This window comes from Belonocnema kinseyi, chromosome 6 (assembly GCF_010883055.1).
Source record: "Belonocnema kinseyi isolate 2016_QV_RU_SX_M_011 chromosome 6, B_treatae_v1, whole genome shotgun sequence".
Taxonomy (NCBI): domain Eukaryota; kingdom Metazoa; phylum Arthropoda; class Insecta; order Hymenoptera; family Cynipidae; genus Belonocnema; species Belonocnema kinseyi.
Genome location: NC_046662.1, coordinates 15,999,195 through 16,019,123, shown reverse-complemented (window position 1 = coordinate 16,019,123; position 19,929 = coordinate 15,999,195). Strand labels below are relative to the sequence as shown.

Below are 19,929 nucleotides of genomic sequence, written 5' to 3'. Positions count from 1 at the left end.
TTTTTTTTTTTAGTTAAACATTCTCCTTTTCAGTAAAAAAATAATTTTCTGGATTTGAAGTTTCATGTTTGTTAGGTAAAAATGCATCTGTTTCGTGGGAAATTATTTTTTTCCAGAGATGTTATATTTTGGCTTGAAAATCCAATTTTTGTAGAGGAAATTCCTCTTTCGGCTCGACGGTTTAACAATTTAAATAATCATTTATTTCTTGAGTGAAAAAATTTATATTTTTATAAAAATTCAACTATTGTGTTTAAAATTTAATTATTTTATTCAAAATTCCAATGTTTTTGTAAAGGTCGTCTTTTGTAGTAGAAAAGACATTTTTTGTTTAAAATAAATTAATAAATAAAAAAAATTAAATTTGTATCTGAAATACTGTTTTATTCCGTTTATAAAAAATTCTATGTTAAAAGTATGACAAGATTAAAATGCTAGTAATTGAATATTAATGATCAAGAAAAATTCTGCTAGCAATAATTAGAAAAACATTTCTGGAAGAAACTGGAAACGATAATAAAACGGTTGAAATTTACCACTTTTTTCTAGGATTCCTGCGAAAAAGTGAAGAGGTTTTGGAGACAAAACTTGCAGCTTTAAAGCCTGAGCTTAATGAACATATCGCTGTAAGGTCTCATAAAAATGGAATTAACGGTGAGCTTTTCTTGGATTTAAAAATCCAGTAAAATTGATTTTTCTAGCCAAATCACCATTTTTAATAATTTTGAATTACTTTTTGTATGTGTGAAAGTTTAATGACAGCGTTTCAATAATTCAATTTTAGATAAAAATGGGCATTTTTTTCGAGGATTTTAAGTAGTTTATGAGATTCTAAAAATATAAGGGAAAAAGGGGATGGATTCTGATAACAGAAACAACATTTTTTTCATTATTTAAATTAATTACAGGTACTAAGCACAAAACAAAAGTTCAGCTTTTGTCCTATGAAGATGGGAAAGGTAAAATAGTCTCTCTAGCTCAGAATTTAGCGAAAGCCGTTACAAATGGAGCGCTTCAGTCAAATGAAATTAATATTGCGCTTCTCGATGAAAAATTACATAGCAAAGGCATTCCTGATCCAGATCTTGCCTTTATATGTGGAGATACCTTTTCCACTTATGGTTTTCTTCCATGGCAGATAAGGATAACAGAATTTTTGTAAGTATTTTTACCATTTTTCAATGTGTCGATCTTGAAATAATTCTAAAAGAATTATAATTCTGAGTTGGGGCAGGGAATAACTGAAAGAAATATAAAAAAATGCATAGGGAATTTTCGCGAAGAATTATCATTTTTATTTTGGGATAAAGAATTTTAGTGACGAATTCGATTTTTGACTTTTGAGACATGGAATTTCCTAAGAAAATTATAATTCTTAAATGGAACGGTGTATTTCCATAAAATATTTTTATTTTCAATTTATTTTCATTTTAGAACAGGAATTTTCTTTAAGAATGATTATTTTTACTTTAGCAAGTTTCCGCACAGAATTATAATTTAACTTGGAACAGGAAATTTTTAACATGGAACGAGAATTTTGGGAAAGAATTTGGATTTTTATTTAGATAGAGGGAAATGAACAAAAAAATTTTCTTTTACAAGGCATATTTCTGAATTATAGTACAGAATTTTGTAAATAAATATAATTCTGACTTGGAAAAGGGAATTTCGTAAAAAATTATAATTTTTACTTTGGGAGAGGGAATTTTAGTAACGAATTAGATTTTTTATTCTAGCTCAGGGAATGTTTTAAAAAATATATGCAAATATATAAAAAATAAATTTTAATTTTATAATCATTTCAAAACAGGAATTTTCGTTAAGAATTATTATTTTCATCCCTTTTCCAAGCCAGAATTCGTCAGATTTTAAAAATTCCTCGTATTACATAAGAATTTGTTTGAATTTAAGCATTCATTTTTTTCTATTTTTAATAAAATTTTTCCAGATTTTGAAATATCCCTCTTCCAAATTTTAGAAAAAAGTTACTGTATTTCTGAATTATAATAAAAAAAAATTTCTTGATACAAAACATTTTTTGAAAGAAATATAATTCTGAGCTTGGACGGGGAATAAATTAATGGAATATAAAAAAATTCTAATTTTGACTTTGGAACATGGAATTTCATAAAGAATTTTTATTTTTATTTATAAAAATGAAATTTACAAAAACAATCCCATTGGGTTTCGTAAAGGATTATAAGTTTTTTTGAAAGAGGTAATTTTTTGACACGAAACGGAAAATTTTTGAAATAGATTTTAGAAAGGGAATTTACGAAAATAATCCCCCTATTGCAAGTCAGAATTTGTCAGATTTGGAAAATTCCTTGTCTGAACAGAATTAAAAAAAATAAAAAGACAAATTTTGCAAATAAAAGTTGACCAGAATTTGAAACTTCATACTTCCAAATAAAAAAAAAAGAATGTTACTAAATTTCTCAATTATAATAAAAAATTTTGCAAATAAATATAATTCTGATTTTATTATATAATATAATTCTAATTTGTATACTTTGTGAAAAATTCATTTTTTTTTTAGAAAGTTAATAATCATCTTTATTTTCTTGTTAAAAAATTCAACAATTTGGATGAAAATTTGTCTTTTTCAATTGAAAATTCAACTATTTCGTTGAAAATTCACGTATTTTATTAAGAAATTGATTTTTTTTTGTAGAAAATGATATTTTTCTTTGATATATTTTTTTGTCTTTGATATTTTTCCGTGTTTAAAAATTCTTTTCCCCGTTTAACAATTTAAGTATCCCAGTTAAATATTTATTATTTTACTTCAAAAATCATCTTTTAAGTTGGAAATAAAATGACTTGGCTGAATACTTACTCTTTTGTTGAAAATTAATTGTTTTCGTTCAAATATGAGCCATTTGATTGAAAACTTGTTTTTTCTTTGGATGAAAATGAATTTTTGGCCGAAAATTTAAGTATTTTATTGAAAATTTGTTTCTTTTTTGCTTAAAAATTATTTTGTTTTTTAAACTAAAAATGGAACTATTATGTCAATTAAACATTCCATAATTTTAGGTTAAAATTCAATTATTCTAGTTAAAGATTCATCATTTTAGTTGAAAATTCATCTTTCTGGTTTAAACTTTAACTACTCCAGTTAATGATTTACAATTTTAATTAAAAATTCATCAGTCTTTTGAAAATGTAAGTTTTTTTTAAAGTTAGTCTATTTTTGTTTAAAGTAATATTTTTAACTGAAAATTTAACTTATTCGAATTGAATATTCCATAGTTTTAGTTGAGAATTCTACTGTTTGGTTGAACATTAATTTTCTAAACTTAAAATTTAATTATTTAAGTTTTGATTGACAATTTACCTTTTTTAGTCAACATTATTTTGTTTTTATTGAAAATTCAACTATTTCAGTTAAAGATTCATTGTTTTAGTTAAAAATTCATCAGTTATAGGTTGAAAATTGAACTATTTTTTCGAAAACACATTTTTTCAAAATTAATATCTTCAATTAAAAATTTATGTGTTTCATTTTTTGTTTGAAATTGATATTTTTTAGAAGAAAATTTAAGTATTTGTATCAAAATTAATTTATTTTGCAATTTTTTGCTCTGTTGTGTTAAAGGATGTTTATAATGAACGGTCAAGAATTAAAATAAATGTTTGACTTTGGAACGCGGAATCTCATAAAAAGAATTTTCATTTTTATTTATAAATGTAAAATTTCACAAACAAAATCCGTATTATAAATCAGAATTTGTTTAATTTCAAACCTATCTTATCTCATATAAAAATGCAGTTTGATTAAAAACTTTTTTTTTTATAAATAAAAATTTGCCAGAATTTTTCAAATTTTCCTCTTTCAAATTTCAGAAAAAGGGAGTTACAATATTTCTGAATTATAATAAAAAATGTGTTAAAACTTTATCACAAGAAAACGCAACATTGCAAAGTAAATGAATTTTGCAAAGAATACTGGAATTTTCGACTAAAAAATATAATTTTCCAACAAAAAATAGGAATAGTTAAATTTTTAGTTAAAAACATTATTTTGAAAAAATTGATTTTCAAGAAAATAGTTCAATATTCGACCTAAAACCGATGAATTTTTAACTAAAATGATGAGTTCTCAACTAAAACAATAAATATTTAACTGAAATAGTTGAATTTTCAACAACAAAACGTTAATTTTTACTAAAAAAAATAAATTGTCAATCGAAACTTACATAATTAGATTTTTAATTGAAAAAAATTTAAATAATTAAATTTTAAATTCAAAAAATTAAGGCTAAACCAAAAAGAAAAATTTTCAATTTAAACTATGGAATTTTTAATCGGAATAACTTAAATTTTCTGTTTAACAAATTACTTTCCACAAAAAAATAAGTTTTAAGAAAAATTAACTTTAAAAAAAAAACAGTTACATTTTCAAAAAAAACGTGATGAATTTTCATCTAAAACGGTGAATATTTATATAAAATAATTGATTTTTTGACCAAAAAGATGAATTTTCAAACAAGAAGATTAATTTTTACCAAAAAAATATAGATTTTCAACTAAAAAATATCAATTTTCCACCAAAAACGGAATAATTAAATTTTAAATTGAAAACATTAGTTTGGAAAAAATAAATTTTCAAGAAAATGGTTCCATACTCAACCTAACTGATGAATTTTCAACTAAAATGATAAATCTTCACAGTAATAGCTTAATTTTTAACCAAAAAAAAATAGTTCTCAACTATAAGTTACATTTTGAGTTTTAAAAAAATCCCACAAAAAAACTAATTAAAAAAATATATTAACTTTAAAAAAATAGTTACATTTTCAAAAAAGGTGATGAATTTTTAACTGAAATTGTTCAATTTTAAACCAAAAAGATGAATTTTCAACTAAAATGATGAATATTTAACGAGAATAATTCTATTTTTGACTAAAAATATTAATTTTGAAACAAGTAGATTAATTTCTATTAAAAACTATGAATTTTCAACAATAATAATCAGTTTTCCACCAAATATTTTCCAAACTTTCCTCTTCCAAATTTTAGAAAAAAGGATTTCCAATATGTCTGATTTGTAATAGAAAAAAATTTTGTGAATGAATTTAGTCGTAACTTGGTGTAGAAATTTTTTTGGAAAGAATTATAATTCTGAGTTTGTACGGGGAAAAAATAAATTGAATATAAAAAAATTCCAATAAAGAAAATATAATTTTGACTCTGGAACATTGGGTTTCGTAAAGAATTGGAATTTTCAGGGTGGCCGCTGAACCTGAAAATGACCGTGAATTTATTTTTTGACCGGGAGTTTTATAAATTTTTAGAAAAAAAAAAAATCCGTCAAACTTTGATTTCAACCGTTTTTTTTTTAAATGAGTGAAATTGTGATTTTTTCAGTAATGATTTTCAGTTTAGAATGCGTATTTGATTTAAAAGAATTTTAAAATGCAGTTTTAAAAACTTAAACATTTAAAAATTAGAAACGTTTAAAATCGAATTTTTTTTATTAAAAACCTTTTTAGTTGATCAACTGTGAATATGAATTAAATTATTATTTTTAAATTTGAATTGCACTCTAAAATTTAAAAAATAAATAATAATTGATTGTAAAAAACGATTCGGCATCAGTTCACAATTTTAGAACTTCCAGATTTTAACGTTAAAAATTAAACTGTTTCAATTGGAAAGTCTTAAGCAAATGTAAACGCTCCATTGAAACTTTATAAATTATTTTTAATTTTAAAATAATTTTTTTTATGATTAAAGACTTTTATTAAATTTCAGCCTAAAATATTCCATTTTTAAACCTCGTAATTTTTAAATTTTCAATTAAAAAAAATAACAATTACTTAAGATTTAGAAATATCTGACTGTACATTTAAAATCAGTTATTATAAATAAAATACTCAACACGGAATAAAAAAATTAAACTTTGAAAATTACAATTTTAATTATTCTGTTAAAAAAAAATTTAAGTCAACTTCTTAAATTTTGATGTATAAATAAAAATGTGACACCTATTATTCTTAGAAAAAATAATAACATTTTTTAAGATTGCTAAGAAAATAAAAAATTATTATTTTTTTAATTATTTGAAATAGAAATCATGTTAAAAGATATTTAGAAGTTGTGAAAAAATTTTAATAATATTTTTGAATTTGGAAAAATTCGAAACTATTTAAAATATCCGAGCTAGCACTGAAAATTTTCGAAAAGGAACGAAATTCTGAATTGGAACAGGAAATTTGTCCAAAGAATTATAATTCTGAGTTAAAGCAGAAAATGTTCAAATTTTAACCAATTCTGAATTGAAACTGGTATTTATCCGAAAGAATTATAATTCTTCTTGGAACAGGGAGTGTTAAAATTTAAATAAATTCCGAGCTGAAACACGGCATTTTTTATTAGAATGAATTCTAATTCTAAGTTGATACGGGATATTTTCGGGAAAAATTAATATTATAAATTGAAACAGGGATTTTTACAAAAATTCAAATTCTTTTTGGAAACGGGAAATTTTCGAAAAAAAAAATAAATTATGAATTGGATTTAAACAGGAAATTTTTCGAAAAGAATTAAAATTTCAGATTTAAATAGAGAATTTTCAATTTTTGACAATTGATAAAAGTTCGACATTTTTAATTTGGCAGTTTAACTGCATTTTTTTTTTAAATTGTGCAGTTGAAAAGTGTTAGTAGCTTACAAATGATGCGTGCAAATTGTTGAGCATTTTAATATAAAATTGTTTAATGAAACAAATTTTAAACTTCAATTTTCGAAATTTAAAATTCAAGAGTTTCACTTTGAGTGCGTTCATTAGCAGCTCAGTTCTTATTACTTCGAATGGAACAATTCGATTTAGTGTTCGATTTTAAAAATTTCATTGACCATGAAAAATGTTTGCGAACCGGGAACTTTTTTCTTTGACAAAAACGGCCACCCTGAATTGTTGTGGAACAGGTAAATTTTGTCATTAAACGGGACATTTTTGAAAATAATTTTAATGAATAAAAAGAGAATTTACAAAAATAATCCTTGTTGCAAATCAGACTTTGAATTCCTTGTCTCCTATCAAAACTTGTTTGCATTACATTTTTTTTTGGAAATAAAAATTGGCCAGAATTTGAAACTTCCCTCTTCCAAATTTTAGAAAAAGGAATGTACTTTATTTATAAATTATAATAGAAAATGTTGTAAATAAGTATAATTCTAACTTGGAACAGAGAACTTTTCACGTGGAACGACAATTTTGAAAAATAATTTTTATTCATATTTAGAAGAGGGGAAATTATTTCAAAATCTGTAAAAATTGTTTGATTTTTTTTTTAATTGAGCGTGAAAAATTGAGAATTGACTGGAAGAAAGGCGGGAATTAAAAATCATCCGCCGGACACCCTGATTTTTAAATTTTGAATACAAAACTTAATTTGTCAGATAATTCTTTTTCTGTTTCAGCCTTATACCGTCACACCACAATTTACCAGTGACAGACTTTGTCAGACTTTTAAAGAAATATAGCAAATGTGAACAGCGATATGGAAAGTGATCAACCAATAAATTATTAATAAATAATAATTAAAAAAAAAGTCGGAGGTCTTGGACAACTCGTATCGAACGTCTCCAACGAATCAAGACTGATTCTGAATTCTAGACATTTATCAAGTCGAGAATCTACCATTTTAAAATTACGTGCCTTCCCTTTAAAGCACGTAATTTCAGAATCAAACCTTCACTATACTCTTCCCCACGATTGCTGAAAATTAAATATGTATATCTACATAATATATGCGTATAATCGAAATAATCAAATGAAACTATAAATCGACCTAAAAAAAAAAATTAGATTTTTTATGCTAAAGAATTTTTTTAAAGCAAATTGATATTATTATTTTTGCAAGAGAGTATTTTGACATGAATTTCGAGTAAATTATTCGACTGACTGCATTCCTTAGTAAATATTTTATCTTTAAATAATGAATTATAAAGAGTTTAATATTTATTCTCGTACTGTGATGAAAGAGATACAAAAATCACAGGCGATAGTTCTATAAATGACAGTCAACGTTACTTAAGCTCGAGTTAAGTTTTTTCTATTTTCAATAAATTTTGGAAAAGTTTGATTGTGAACGAAATCAAATTATGTAACTTAGTATCAGAGTAGCAATAGAAAAAAATGAAAAGATTGCTTACAAAAAACAAAATCAGTTTTCCGCATCTATAAATCGGTATAAAAAAAATTCTTGTAATGTATATAAAAAAATGAGAGCAATCTGATAACTGAACAAGTGCAAAAGTAATGATTTAAGTCTTATATCTCGATTTTGCCCTTCCCAGTCGTATTAATTACAGATTAGACTAGAAGGCAATTAGTGGAAAACATGTTTAAGATAATGTGTAAAATCCATACGGAATGTAAAATGTAAATACCGAAATGCTAAAGCCATGTAAAGTATTTCAAGGATACTCTGGATGTGAAGTAATATACATGCTTTGAAAAGTACTTGAATTTTCATTTCAGAAATGAAATATCTCGATGAAACCAAAATGCTCTCCAATTAGAGGAAATAGTGATGAATTTTTAATCCTTAAAGACGAAGAGTTCACTTTTCAGACTCAAAAATCGATAATTTTTTTTGGGAAGATGACTTTTAAAATTAAAACAAAAAAGAAGTTTTAATAAAAATGTCAATTTTCAACGAAACCATTTAACTTTCAAGCAAGAGGCGAATTTTTAATTTAAAAAAGTTGAATTTTCAAACCTAAAAGACGAAATTTTACTTTCAAGGAAGCGACGAAGTTTTAATAACAGGGTGACGGCCGCTGGACCGGGAAATGACGGGGAATTTTCTTACTGGAATTTTAAGTTTTTCATTAAAAATTTTTATTTTTAAGCTTACATTTTTAATTAAAAATTTTTTTAATGCTTTCTTAAATACTTGAACAAATAAAAAATAAAAGCCTCAATTTGAAAGTCTTAGTCATTAAACAAATGTGAACGTGTGACTGAAAGTTTAAAAACTGTTTTTAACTTAAAAATAACTTCATATTATATTCTTAATTTAAGGATTTTATTCAATTTAAAATATTGTTTAAGTCTAAAATATTCAATTTTTAACTCATTTAATTTGAAATTTTTAATTAAAAAAAAAAGAATAATTATTGAATATTTAGCAATATTTGAATTTTTATTTAAGACAAGTAAATTGAAACTAAATATTTAAAAGTAAAGAATCTTTAACTGAATTGTTTGACATAGAAAACCTGTAATCGTTACAATTTCAAAGAGCCTTTAAACTTTGAACGTTACCATTTTAATTGTTGTATTTGAAAAATGCTTAGTTTTTAAATTTTGATGTTGAATTTACAAACCAACATTTCTAGAAAAAATTTGAGTAATTTTAACAGATTTTTAGGAGTTTTAAATAGATTAAAAATTATCATGCAAATTTTAGAAAGTTTTCTTAAAATCTGCTAGAACCTTTTTTGAAAATTTTGTTTAAATCTTTGAAAAAATTTTTAAATTAATAACTTTAAATATTCTCTTCAAATAATTTTTCAAAAGGAAATGTTATTTCTAATTTTCCTAGGAATCTCAAGAAAATGTTTTTATTATTTTGAAACCTTTCACAACTCTTGAAAGTTATCTAATTTGTTTGTTTAAAATCTGAGAAAATCTACATTTTGTTTTATATTAGACTATTCACAACACAAATTTAAAACACATAATAAAAATAATAAATGTTCAATTGTTATTTATACATCCAAATTGTAAAAATTTTTTCTAAAATTTGCAGGATTTTCTGAAAATTGTAGGAAAAATCAAATTAATTTTAACAGATATTTAGAAGTTCTGAAAAAATTTCTAAAATAATTTTTAATTAAAAACAAATTTTGAACAACTTCTAGAGTTCTAAAATTTTTGAAACTCTCAAAGGATGTTTAAACTATTTAAAAAGAAAATAATTGAATTTCTAATTTAACAAGTGATCAGTTAAAAATTTTTTAATTTTTCAATATTTAATGTTTCTACCTTAAAATTTCTTAAAATTATATAATCTTGAAAATTTGAAAGTGCATTTGTTTATTTTTTAATTTAGAGCAATGAAAATGATAACGTGGATTTATATTTTTTTTATATTGAAAAATGTTAGTACCTTTAATTTTATACGCGTAAATTATTGAGCATTTGAATACAACGTTTTTTAATCAAAAGCTTTTAAATTTCAATTTTAAAAGTTAAAAATTTAACAGTTTCACTTTGAGTGCTTTCATTTGCAGATCAGTTTTTATTAACTCAAGTGGAAAATTTTTTAGCTTTATTTTTCCATTTTTTTAATTTCATTGACCGTGAAAAATGTTTGCGAACCGGGAAAAGACCAAGAATTTATTTTGTAGATTAAAACAGCCACCCTGAATAAAAAAGTTGAATTTTCAAAGCTAAAAGAAGGGTTTTAAAAAAGAAAGATTATTCAGTGAAAAAGGAAAATAATCAACCAAATTGTCGAATTTTCAATAAATTACATGACTTTAAAAAAAAATAGTAAAATTTTCAACCAAACATGGAATAGTTACAATTAAAAGTTGAAAAGTTAATTTTCAACATCAAAAATTTCAATAGAAAAAAGGTAAATCTTCAAAAATGTATTTTCAATAAAGTAGTTCTACTTTGAACCAACAAGGATGTATTCTGAATGGAAAGTGTGCCAAAAGGGATTAAAATAGTAAATAAATAATGCTAATAACAATAAATTTGAAGCCAACAAAGATTTTTCAATTCTACTACAAAGCCATTGGATTTTCAACCCAAAAATATGAATTTTCAACTAAAAATAAAATAGTTAGAATTTTCAGTCAGGGAAATTCATCTTCTAAACAAAAAATCAACCAGAGATGAATTTAAAAAAAAAGCAATAACATTTTTCACAAAGTTCTTCAACTTTAAACTGATTTTCAACGAAAAATATTCCAATTTTAAATCAAAAACAGGTGAATTTATAAAAAAAGTAAATTTTTCAGCAAAATAGTTCATTTTTCAACGGCAGAAGTTTTTTCAGTAATAAAAGAAAAAAACATTAACCAAATAATTAATTTTTTATAATAAAAAGTTACTTTCTACAAAACAGTTGAATTTTAGACTGAAATTATAGATTTTTGAAAAAAAAAAAACGAATTTTTAACCAATTTTCATCCAGAAATTCACAGAAAAAATGAATTTTCAAACCAAAAAGAAAAGTTTTGCACAAAAGAGTTGAATTTTTTTTCAACCCAAAAATATGAATTTATAATAAAAAAGATAATTTTTCACAAAATAAATTTTCAACATCAAAAAAATAATATAATATGAATTTTCAACGAAAAATATGAATTTTAAACTAAAATTATGAATCCTCAACAAGCAAAAAAAAAGACAAAAAAAGGCTTACATTTTCAAGCGGAAATAATAAATTTTCTACAAAAATATGATTTTTTTTTTAGTTTAGTTCAACTTTAAGCCGAAATAGTTGAAATTTCAATAAAATAATTAAGTTTTCAGTCAAAAGGTGAATTAAAAAAAATGTAATAGTTGATAATTAAAATAAATAAGTGTTTAATTTTAAATGAAAAACAGTTTAATTTAAGCAAACAGTTGAAGAATTTTTAAACAAAACACGAATTTTCTATAAAACGCTTAAATTTAAAAAAAAGGTCATTTTCTACCAAATAGTTCGATTTTCAACCAAAAAGGACGACTTTTTTTATAAAACTGAAATTTTCAATAAAAATAATAAAATTGGCAACCAGATAATAAAATTCTTTTTAAGGGCATGTGACACAGCCAAATACCTATATTACCGACGACAGTTTTTCAGTTCACTGAATGTTTTTTTGAACCTAAGAACTTTTTTTGTGAATAAAATATCGAGCTGAAACTTTGGGAAATGTATTAGAGTGCAATAAAGTACGTTTAGGTACTGCATTTTGATAGGAACTTCACTGAAAATTATTTCCTCTTTTTTCTGAACTTCAACATTTTTTGAACGTTCGAACTTTTTTTATACATAAAATATCGGTCTCAAACTTTAAGAAATGCAAGAGCCGAAAGAAAAGTACGTTAAAGTACAAAGTTTAATAATAAAAGATGTAAAAAAAAGTATTTCAACAATTAATTCCAACGGTATCAGCCGGTAACGTTGTACACGAAAATACGAAACCTGGCGGCCACTAGACGATTTTTTAATTTTAAATAGTTGAATTTTTAAACCCAAAAGACGGGTTTTTTTAAGAAAGATTATTCAGTGAAAAAGGAAAAAATATCAACCAAATTGTCGAATTTTCAATAAACTACATGACGTAGTGAAATTTGCAACCAAGCATGGCTTAGTTACAATCAGCCCTATGTATCGCCCCCACTCTTTCTGTTCTCTTAGCATCCGGAGGGGTATAGTAGTTCAAATAAATCCGGTAGATGGCGCTCCGACCAGATAGGCCTGTTTTTTGCGTTGTCATGTATAGAAAAAACACTAAAATGTATTAAAAACTTGATACTTCTTATGAATATTAAAGGAAGACCAAAGTTTTCGGTAACAATAACAGCAGCTGTAATTAGTTATCCAAAACATTCATAAGAACATGTAATTTAATATAAGAAAAATTGAATATAAAGGTGAGTATTTTGAAAACAGGTTGAATTGTATTCATATTTTTCAATTGTTTATTTTACTAATTTAATTAAATAATTTTATAAACAATTGTATTTACATTAATTGATATTATTACTTGACCAATAATTATAGCAATAATAATATTTAAACGTTGATAATTCGGTTTATAATCTACTTTTTTATTAATTCATCTATACATTTCCGCTCTCTAAAATATATATATATATCTACATATAATTTATTTATAATCAGGGTAGCGAATTTAACAGGAAACCGGGGAAAACCCGAAATTGAGTTAAAAAACCGGAAATTTACTTCTGATCGTTGCAAAATTCAACTGCTTAATATTTTAGTAATTTTTGTTAATTTAGAAAAGTAATTTTTATTTTATCTACGGTTGCAGAGAATATGAGTGAAAATAATTATCCTTTTTATTTTAAAACAGGGATTTAGAAGAAAGGAGCTTAAAAAACCCCTGTTCCAAATCAAAATTCGTCACAATTTAAAAGTTACTTTTTTCTAATTTTAAAAAAAGAGAGTGTTTCAAGTCATTTTTAGAGTAGTAGTAGTAGTAGTATTTCGAAAAATAAATATTTCTAAATTATAATATAATTTTTTTAAAGATTTTTCGTTTAGAATTGATCTTTTTTCTTAAAAATTCAACTTTTTGCGGTTTAAAGCTGAACTTTTATCTTGAAAATTAATTTTATTGTTGAAAGATTCATCATATTAAATGAAAATACGTATCGTTTTAAAAATATAACAAGTTTCTTTAAAATCAATTTTTAAATAAAAAATGAACTATTTCAGTAGAAAATATAATTATTTCTGCATTGAAAATTCATTTATTTCGTTGATGAAAATTGACTTATTTGTAGAAAATCAGTTTTTTCTTTGAAAGTCAATCTCCTTATTTAAAAATTCTTCTTTTTGGTTAAGAATTCAAGTATTCTTGTTAAATATTCATCATTTTAGATTAAAATTAATTTTTTGAGTTAGAAATAAATTTACTTGGTTGAAAAACAAACTCGTCTGTTAAAACTGATTATTTTTTAAATTTAAGATTCATCATTTTCATTACAAATTAATTTCTTGGGTTGAAAATTGAGTAATTTTAATTGTTATGGTATGACGTACAGCCCGGAGCTACACATTTTAATCCTATGATTTCGCACTAACAATTTTTAAAAAACTTTCAACACAATAAATAATTTACTCGGCTACAAGTTCTTATAATTTAAATGGTCAATTTTACACATTTTTCGCATAGAACTCACTTTCAATAGAATATTTGCCGTTTTTGCACTCTCTTTTTTTTAATTTCAGAAGAAGGAACTTTTAAATTGTGACGAATTTTGACTTGCAATAAGGATTTTTTTATCTTATCTTCTAAATCCCAGTTTCTATTTTTTTGTAAATTCCCGTTCCATATCGAAAATTCCTTGTCCGAAGGGAAATTTTATTTCTTTAACCAACTCACTTTTATAAAATAAAAACGATAATTATTTTCACTTGTATACCCTTCAACTGCAGTCAAAGTAAAAATTAATTTAATTCCCGGTAATTTCCCGCTTTTTGTCTTTCCCGGTTTAAGTAATATTATTGCTATTATTATTAGTCAAGTAATATTATCAATCAATGTTTGAAGTTTGCAACAATTACAGTTGTTTATAAAATTAATTAATTATATTAGAAAAATAAACAATAGAAGAATATGAATACAATTCAAATTGTTTTCAAAATACCTTTATATTCAATTTTTCTTATATTAAATTACATGCTTTTATGAATTTTTTGGATTACTAATTACAGGTGCTCTTATTGTTACCGAAAACTTTTGTTTTCCTTTAATATTTATAAAAAGTATCCAGTTTTTAATGAATTTTAGTGTTTTTGCTAACATAATAATACAAGGACAGGCCTACCTGCTCGGAGCGCCATCTATTGAATTTTTTTGAACTACGATATTCCTCCAGTTGCTAAGAGAACATAAAGAGTGTGGTGGCGATGCATAAGGCTGATGACAACTACCCCACATACACGGGCGCTGCATAGGGCTGATTACAATTAAAAGTTGAAAAATTAATTTTCAACAACAAAAATTTCAATGAAAAAAGATATAAATCATCAAAAATGTATTTTCAATAAAGTAGTTCCAATTTTCAACCAACAAAGATTCTTCAGTTCTATTACAAAGCAATTGAATTCTCTGGCGGACCGAAGGAACCGAATGGAAGTACCTGTAAAGATCCCATTGGGTCCCCATTCGGTTCCTTTTTAAAAAACTCGAAAAATCAGCAAAATCAATTTTTTAAATTGTTGAAATTCGGATTCTACGTTATAATTCCCTATGGAAGGCCACGGAATAATCGCAATAGTTTTTTTTTACAACGGTAAAAAGTTTTAAAAAATATAAGACGTATAACGCCTGTTGACTGCTACACTGCAAACGCGTCGCCTGTAAGTAGCCGTCAACAGGCGTTATACGTCTTACATTTTTTTTAACTTTTTACCGTTGTAAAATAAACTATTGCTATTATTCAGTGAGCTTCTATAGGGAATTTTAACGTAGAATCCGAATTTTAACAATTTAAAAGTTGATTTTGCTGTTTTTTCGAGTTTTTTAAAAAGGAACCGAATGGGGACCCATGGGGGTCTTTACGGGTACTTTGTAGAGGCTCCACTCGGTTCCTTCGGTCCGCCAGGGTTTTCAACCCAAAAATATGAATTTTCAACCAAAAATAAAATAATTAAAATTTTCAGTCAGGGAAATTAATTTTCTAAACAAAAAATCAACCAGAGATGAATTTGTAAAAAAAATATATATTTTTAACAAAGTTCAACTTGAAACCAAGGTAGTTGAACTTTCAACGAAAATTATTCCAATTTTAAATTAAAAAGAGGTGAATTCAGAAAAAAAGTAAATTTTTCAGCAAAATAGTTAATCTTCCAATGGCAGAAGTTTTTTCAGTAATAAAAGATCAAAATTTCAACCGAATTTTTAAATTTTCATGATAAAAAAGTAGTTTTTTACAAAACAGTTGAATTTTAAACTAAAATGATAGATTTTTGAACACAAAAATGAATTTTTAAAACAAAAAGACAAGTTTTGCACAAAATAGTTGAATCTTTTTCGACCCAAAAATATAAATTTATAATAAAAAAGATCATTTTTCACAATAAAATAGTTAAATTTTTAACAAAAAAATAATTTAATATAAAAATATATGAATTTTCATCCAAAAAGATCAATTTTAAACTAAAATTATGAATTTAAAAAAAATAGAAAATTGTTAACAAAATATTTGAATCATCAACCAAAACAGATTGATTTGCAACGAGACGGTTGTATTTTTAACCAAAAGAGATCACTTTTGAAACCAAATAGACAAATTTGCAAGTAAGAAATATTTTTCCGTCAAGATAGTAACAAAATTTCAACGAAATTGTGAACTTTTAAAGACAAAAAAGCTTACATTTTAAAGCAAAAATGATCAATCTTCAAGAAATTTTTGTTTTTAAACTTAGTTAAACTTTCAACCAAAAAGATGACTTTTTAACAAGATAGTCGAATTTTAAACAAAATAGTTGAATTTTAAATATAATAATTAAGTTTTCAGTCAAGAGGCTGAAAGAATTTTCAAGGAAATATGTAATAGTCGATAATTAGAATAAACAAAGTTTTAATTTTAAATAAAAAATAGTTTAAATCAAGCAAAGTGAAAAAATTACACGTATGATTTGCTTAAAATAAATTTACCAAAAAATATTCAAATTTTAAAACAAAAACAGTTGAATTCTTTAAAAAAAACAATTTTTAACAAAATAGTTGATCTTTCAAACAAAAAAGGATTTTTCAGTCATAAAAGAGAAAAAAATGTGAACCAAATTGTTGAATTATCAAGCCAAAAAGTCAAATTTTCTACAAAACATTTTAATCTTAAACCAAAAAATAATTTTCAACGAGAAAATATTCCAATTTTAAATCGAAAACAGGTGAATTCTTTTTAAAAAATTAGAATTTTCAACAAAATAGTTCATCTTTCAACGACAGAAGTTTTTTCAATGACAAAAGAAAAGAATTTACAACCAAATTATTAAATTTTCATGGTAAAAAAACACATTTTTTACAAAAAAGTTGAAATTTCCAACTGAAATTATAGATTTTCAACACAAAAATGAATTTTTAAGAAAGCAGTTAGGCTTTTAACCAATTAGTTGAATTTTTAACCAAGAAAATTAATTTTCATCCAGGCATTAACACAAAAAATAAATTTTCAAACCAAAAAGACAAATTTTGTACAAAATAGTTGAATTTTTAATTTCAACCCAAAAATATGAATTTACAACAAAAAAGTTAATTTTCACAACAAAATAGTTGAATTTCCAACCAAAAAGATAATTTTTTTTATCTAAAAAGATGAATTTTCAATCAAAAAAGTTGAATTTTCAACGAAAATGTGAACTTTTCAAGCCAAAAAGTTTCAATGTTAAATAAAAACCAGTTGAATTCATAAAAAAACTGAATTTTCAACAAAATAGTTGAGTTTTAAACAAAAACAGATTTTTTAGTCATATAATAAAAAAATTTGAACCAAATTGTGGAATTTTCAAGTGAAAAAGAAAAATTTTCTACAAAACAGTTCAATTTTCAACTTAAAAATATGAATTTACAAAAAAAAGTTATATTTTCAATAAAATATTAAAATTTTCAATTAAAAGCATTGACTTTCAATAAAAAATGTGACATTTTTAGTGAAAGATTAACTTTTTATTTTGAACAAAACAGTTGTATTTTTAACCGAAAAATAATATATTTCTACCAAGAGATGAATTTTTAAACAAATCAGACGAATTTTCTAACAAGAAAGATTTTTCAGTCCTGAATGAATAGATTTTTCAATTTAAAAAAAGGATTTTCAATAAAGAAAGATGGCTTTTTAATAAAGAGAGGCATTTTTAAACAAAAAGGACGAATTTTAAATCAAGATAGATGTGTCTTTTCCAAAAAGAAACCAATTTTCACGGAAGAAATACTAGATTTCAAAAAAACACTTCATTTAAAAAAAAAAAACATTTAATTTTCTGCCGAACCATATAATTTTCCACTAAAAATGATTAATTTTTAAAGAAATTGTTGAATTTTCAATAAAAGTATCAAATTTTCCTTTGAAGAATAAAATTTGTAACAAAAGATAAATTCTCATATAAAAATATAATAATTGACTTTGTAATTAAAAAATAATTTTCTTTCAATAAATACATTTTTCAATTCAAAAAATAACAAAAAATTAAATTTCTACTAAGAGATGAATTCTAAAACAAAAAGGACGAATTTTCAACAGAGAAAGATATTTCAGTACTGAAAAAAAATTCAACCACATTGTGGAGATTTTTGAGTAAGAAGCACAGATTTTTTGAAAAACATGTAAATTAAAGAACAAGATTTTGTAACAAATAGTTTAATTTTCAACCAAAAAGGTGACTGTTTAACAAAATTGTTGAATTTTCAATAAAATAAGAAAGTTGCCAGTCAAATAATAAAAATCGTATCCGAATAAATTTGATTCTTAACAAATATGAACAAATATTAATTATCAAATAAAAATGTAATAGTTGATATCTCAAGAAAACAAAGTTTCAATTTTAAATAAAAAAGATGAAATTTATGGCAAGAAAGATTTTTCAGACCCAAAAGAAAAAAAATTCAAACACATTGTTCAATTTTCAACAAAAAGAATGGAGTTTCAACAAAATTGTGAAATTTTTAATAAAATTTTCTACAAAACACTTGAATTATTAACAAAAAAGTCTATTTCCTATCAAAAGATTTAAAAAGTCTCAAAAAAAATGTAATAGTTGATATTTCAACCAAACAGGGTTTTAATTTTTAATAAAAAACAGTTGAATTCAACCAGTTATGTTTTTAACCAAAAAAGATTAGATTTTTTACCAAGAAATGAATTTTTAAACAAAAAAGACGAATTTTGAGCCAAAAAAGATTTTTCATTCTTAAAAGAAAAAAAATTTCAACAAAAATGTTGAGTTTTTAGGCAAGAAATACGGATTTTCTGCAAAGCTCTTGAATTTTTAACATAAAAAAGGTTTTTTTCTACCAAAATAGTTAAATTTTCAACTAAAAATAATAAAGTAACATATCAGTTGAATTTTCCACAAAATAATTTAATTTTCTAGCAAAAAAGATGAATTCTCAAAGAAAAATGTAATAGTTGATATTTCAACTAACCGAGTTTTTATTTTGAAGTTAAGCAGTCGAATGGAACCAGAAAATTAATTTTCTACAAAATAGTTGAATTTTCTAGCAAATTAGTTTCATTTTCAATAAAATAATAAAATTTTTGACGATGGAATAAAATTTTTAGAAATAAAAACGACGAACTTTTAACTATGAAAGATATTTCAGTACTGAAAAAATGCAGCATTATTGTGGACATTTTCAAACAAGAAATAAAAATTTTTCTAAAAAAACATTTGAATTTTCAAGAAAAGTTATTTTTCAACAAATTATTCAATTCTCAAACAAAAAGGATACGTTACAACACAATTGTTGAATTTTCAATCAAATAATAAAATTTAATTCAAAAAGAAAACTAAACAAAACAGTTAATTTTCGACAAAAAAAATTCATTCTCAAGAAAAAATCAGGGTGGCCGTTTTAATAATAGACAAAAATTCCCTGTTTGCAAACATTTTTCACGGCCAATGAAATTTAAAAAATTCGAACTCTGAAGCTAAAAATGTTTCCATTTGAAATAGTAAAACCTGAGCTTAAAATAATTTTAAGCAATTTTAAGCAAGTTTCTGAAACATTAAAATTTGAACGATTACATTTTTTATAAACAGAACACTTCTTAAATTAAAAGTTAATTTATGTTTATTTAAAATAATTTTAAAATCTTAAAAAATGTACATGTTTTCTTACACTTTTTCAAATTTTAAATTATGTTTGAAGTTTTTTCCAGAAATATTTAATTATTTTAAAATAATTCAAATCTTTCTCAAATTTGGTAAAAAAAATTCTGGTAAAATTTTTTTAAAAATGTCTTAAAATCTTCCAGAATAATTTTTTCACAATTGGAAAAACTTTTTAAATATTCTCTTAAAATTAACATTTCACAAAAAAAATCATTTTCAATTTTCCTAGGATTCTTGGAAAAATATTTTTTCTTTTTATATTTTGTTTCAAATTAGGTTGTGGATTATTTGTGCTAAAATTTTGGTACGAATATCCGGATTTGGCGGAATACGTAGGCACTTCGTTTAAATTATTTCAAATTTTAAATTAATTTTA

At 23.7% G+C, this 19,929-nt stretch overlaps 1 protein-coding gene across 1 annotated transcript in view; it reads left to right on the top strand.

The window, feature by feature from the left end:
• Window positions 1–8,476, top strand: part of LOC117174998 (dehydrodolichyl diphosphate synthase complex subunit nus1) — a 14,234-nt gene extending 5,758 nt beyond the window's left edge. Inside the window, exons 2-4 of the mRNA XM_033364486.1 lie at window positions 550–654; window positions 909–1,158; window positions 7,432–8,476. Of these exons, the coding sequence (XP_033220377.1) occupies window positions 550–654; window positions 909–1,158; window positions 7,432–7,522 (446 nt within the window). The 3' untranslated portion in view covers window positions 7,523–8,476. The remainder of the gene's footprint in view (window positions 1–549; window positions 655–908; window positions 1,159–7,431) is intronic.
• Window positions 8,477–19,929: the final 11,453 nt, after the last annotated feature.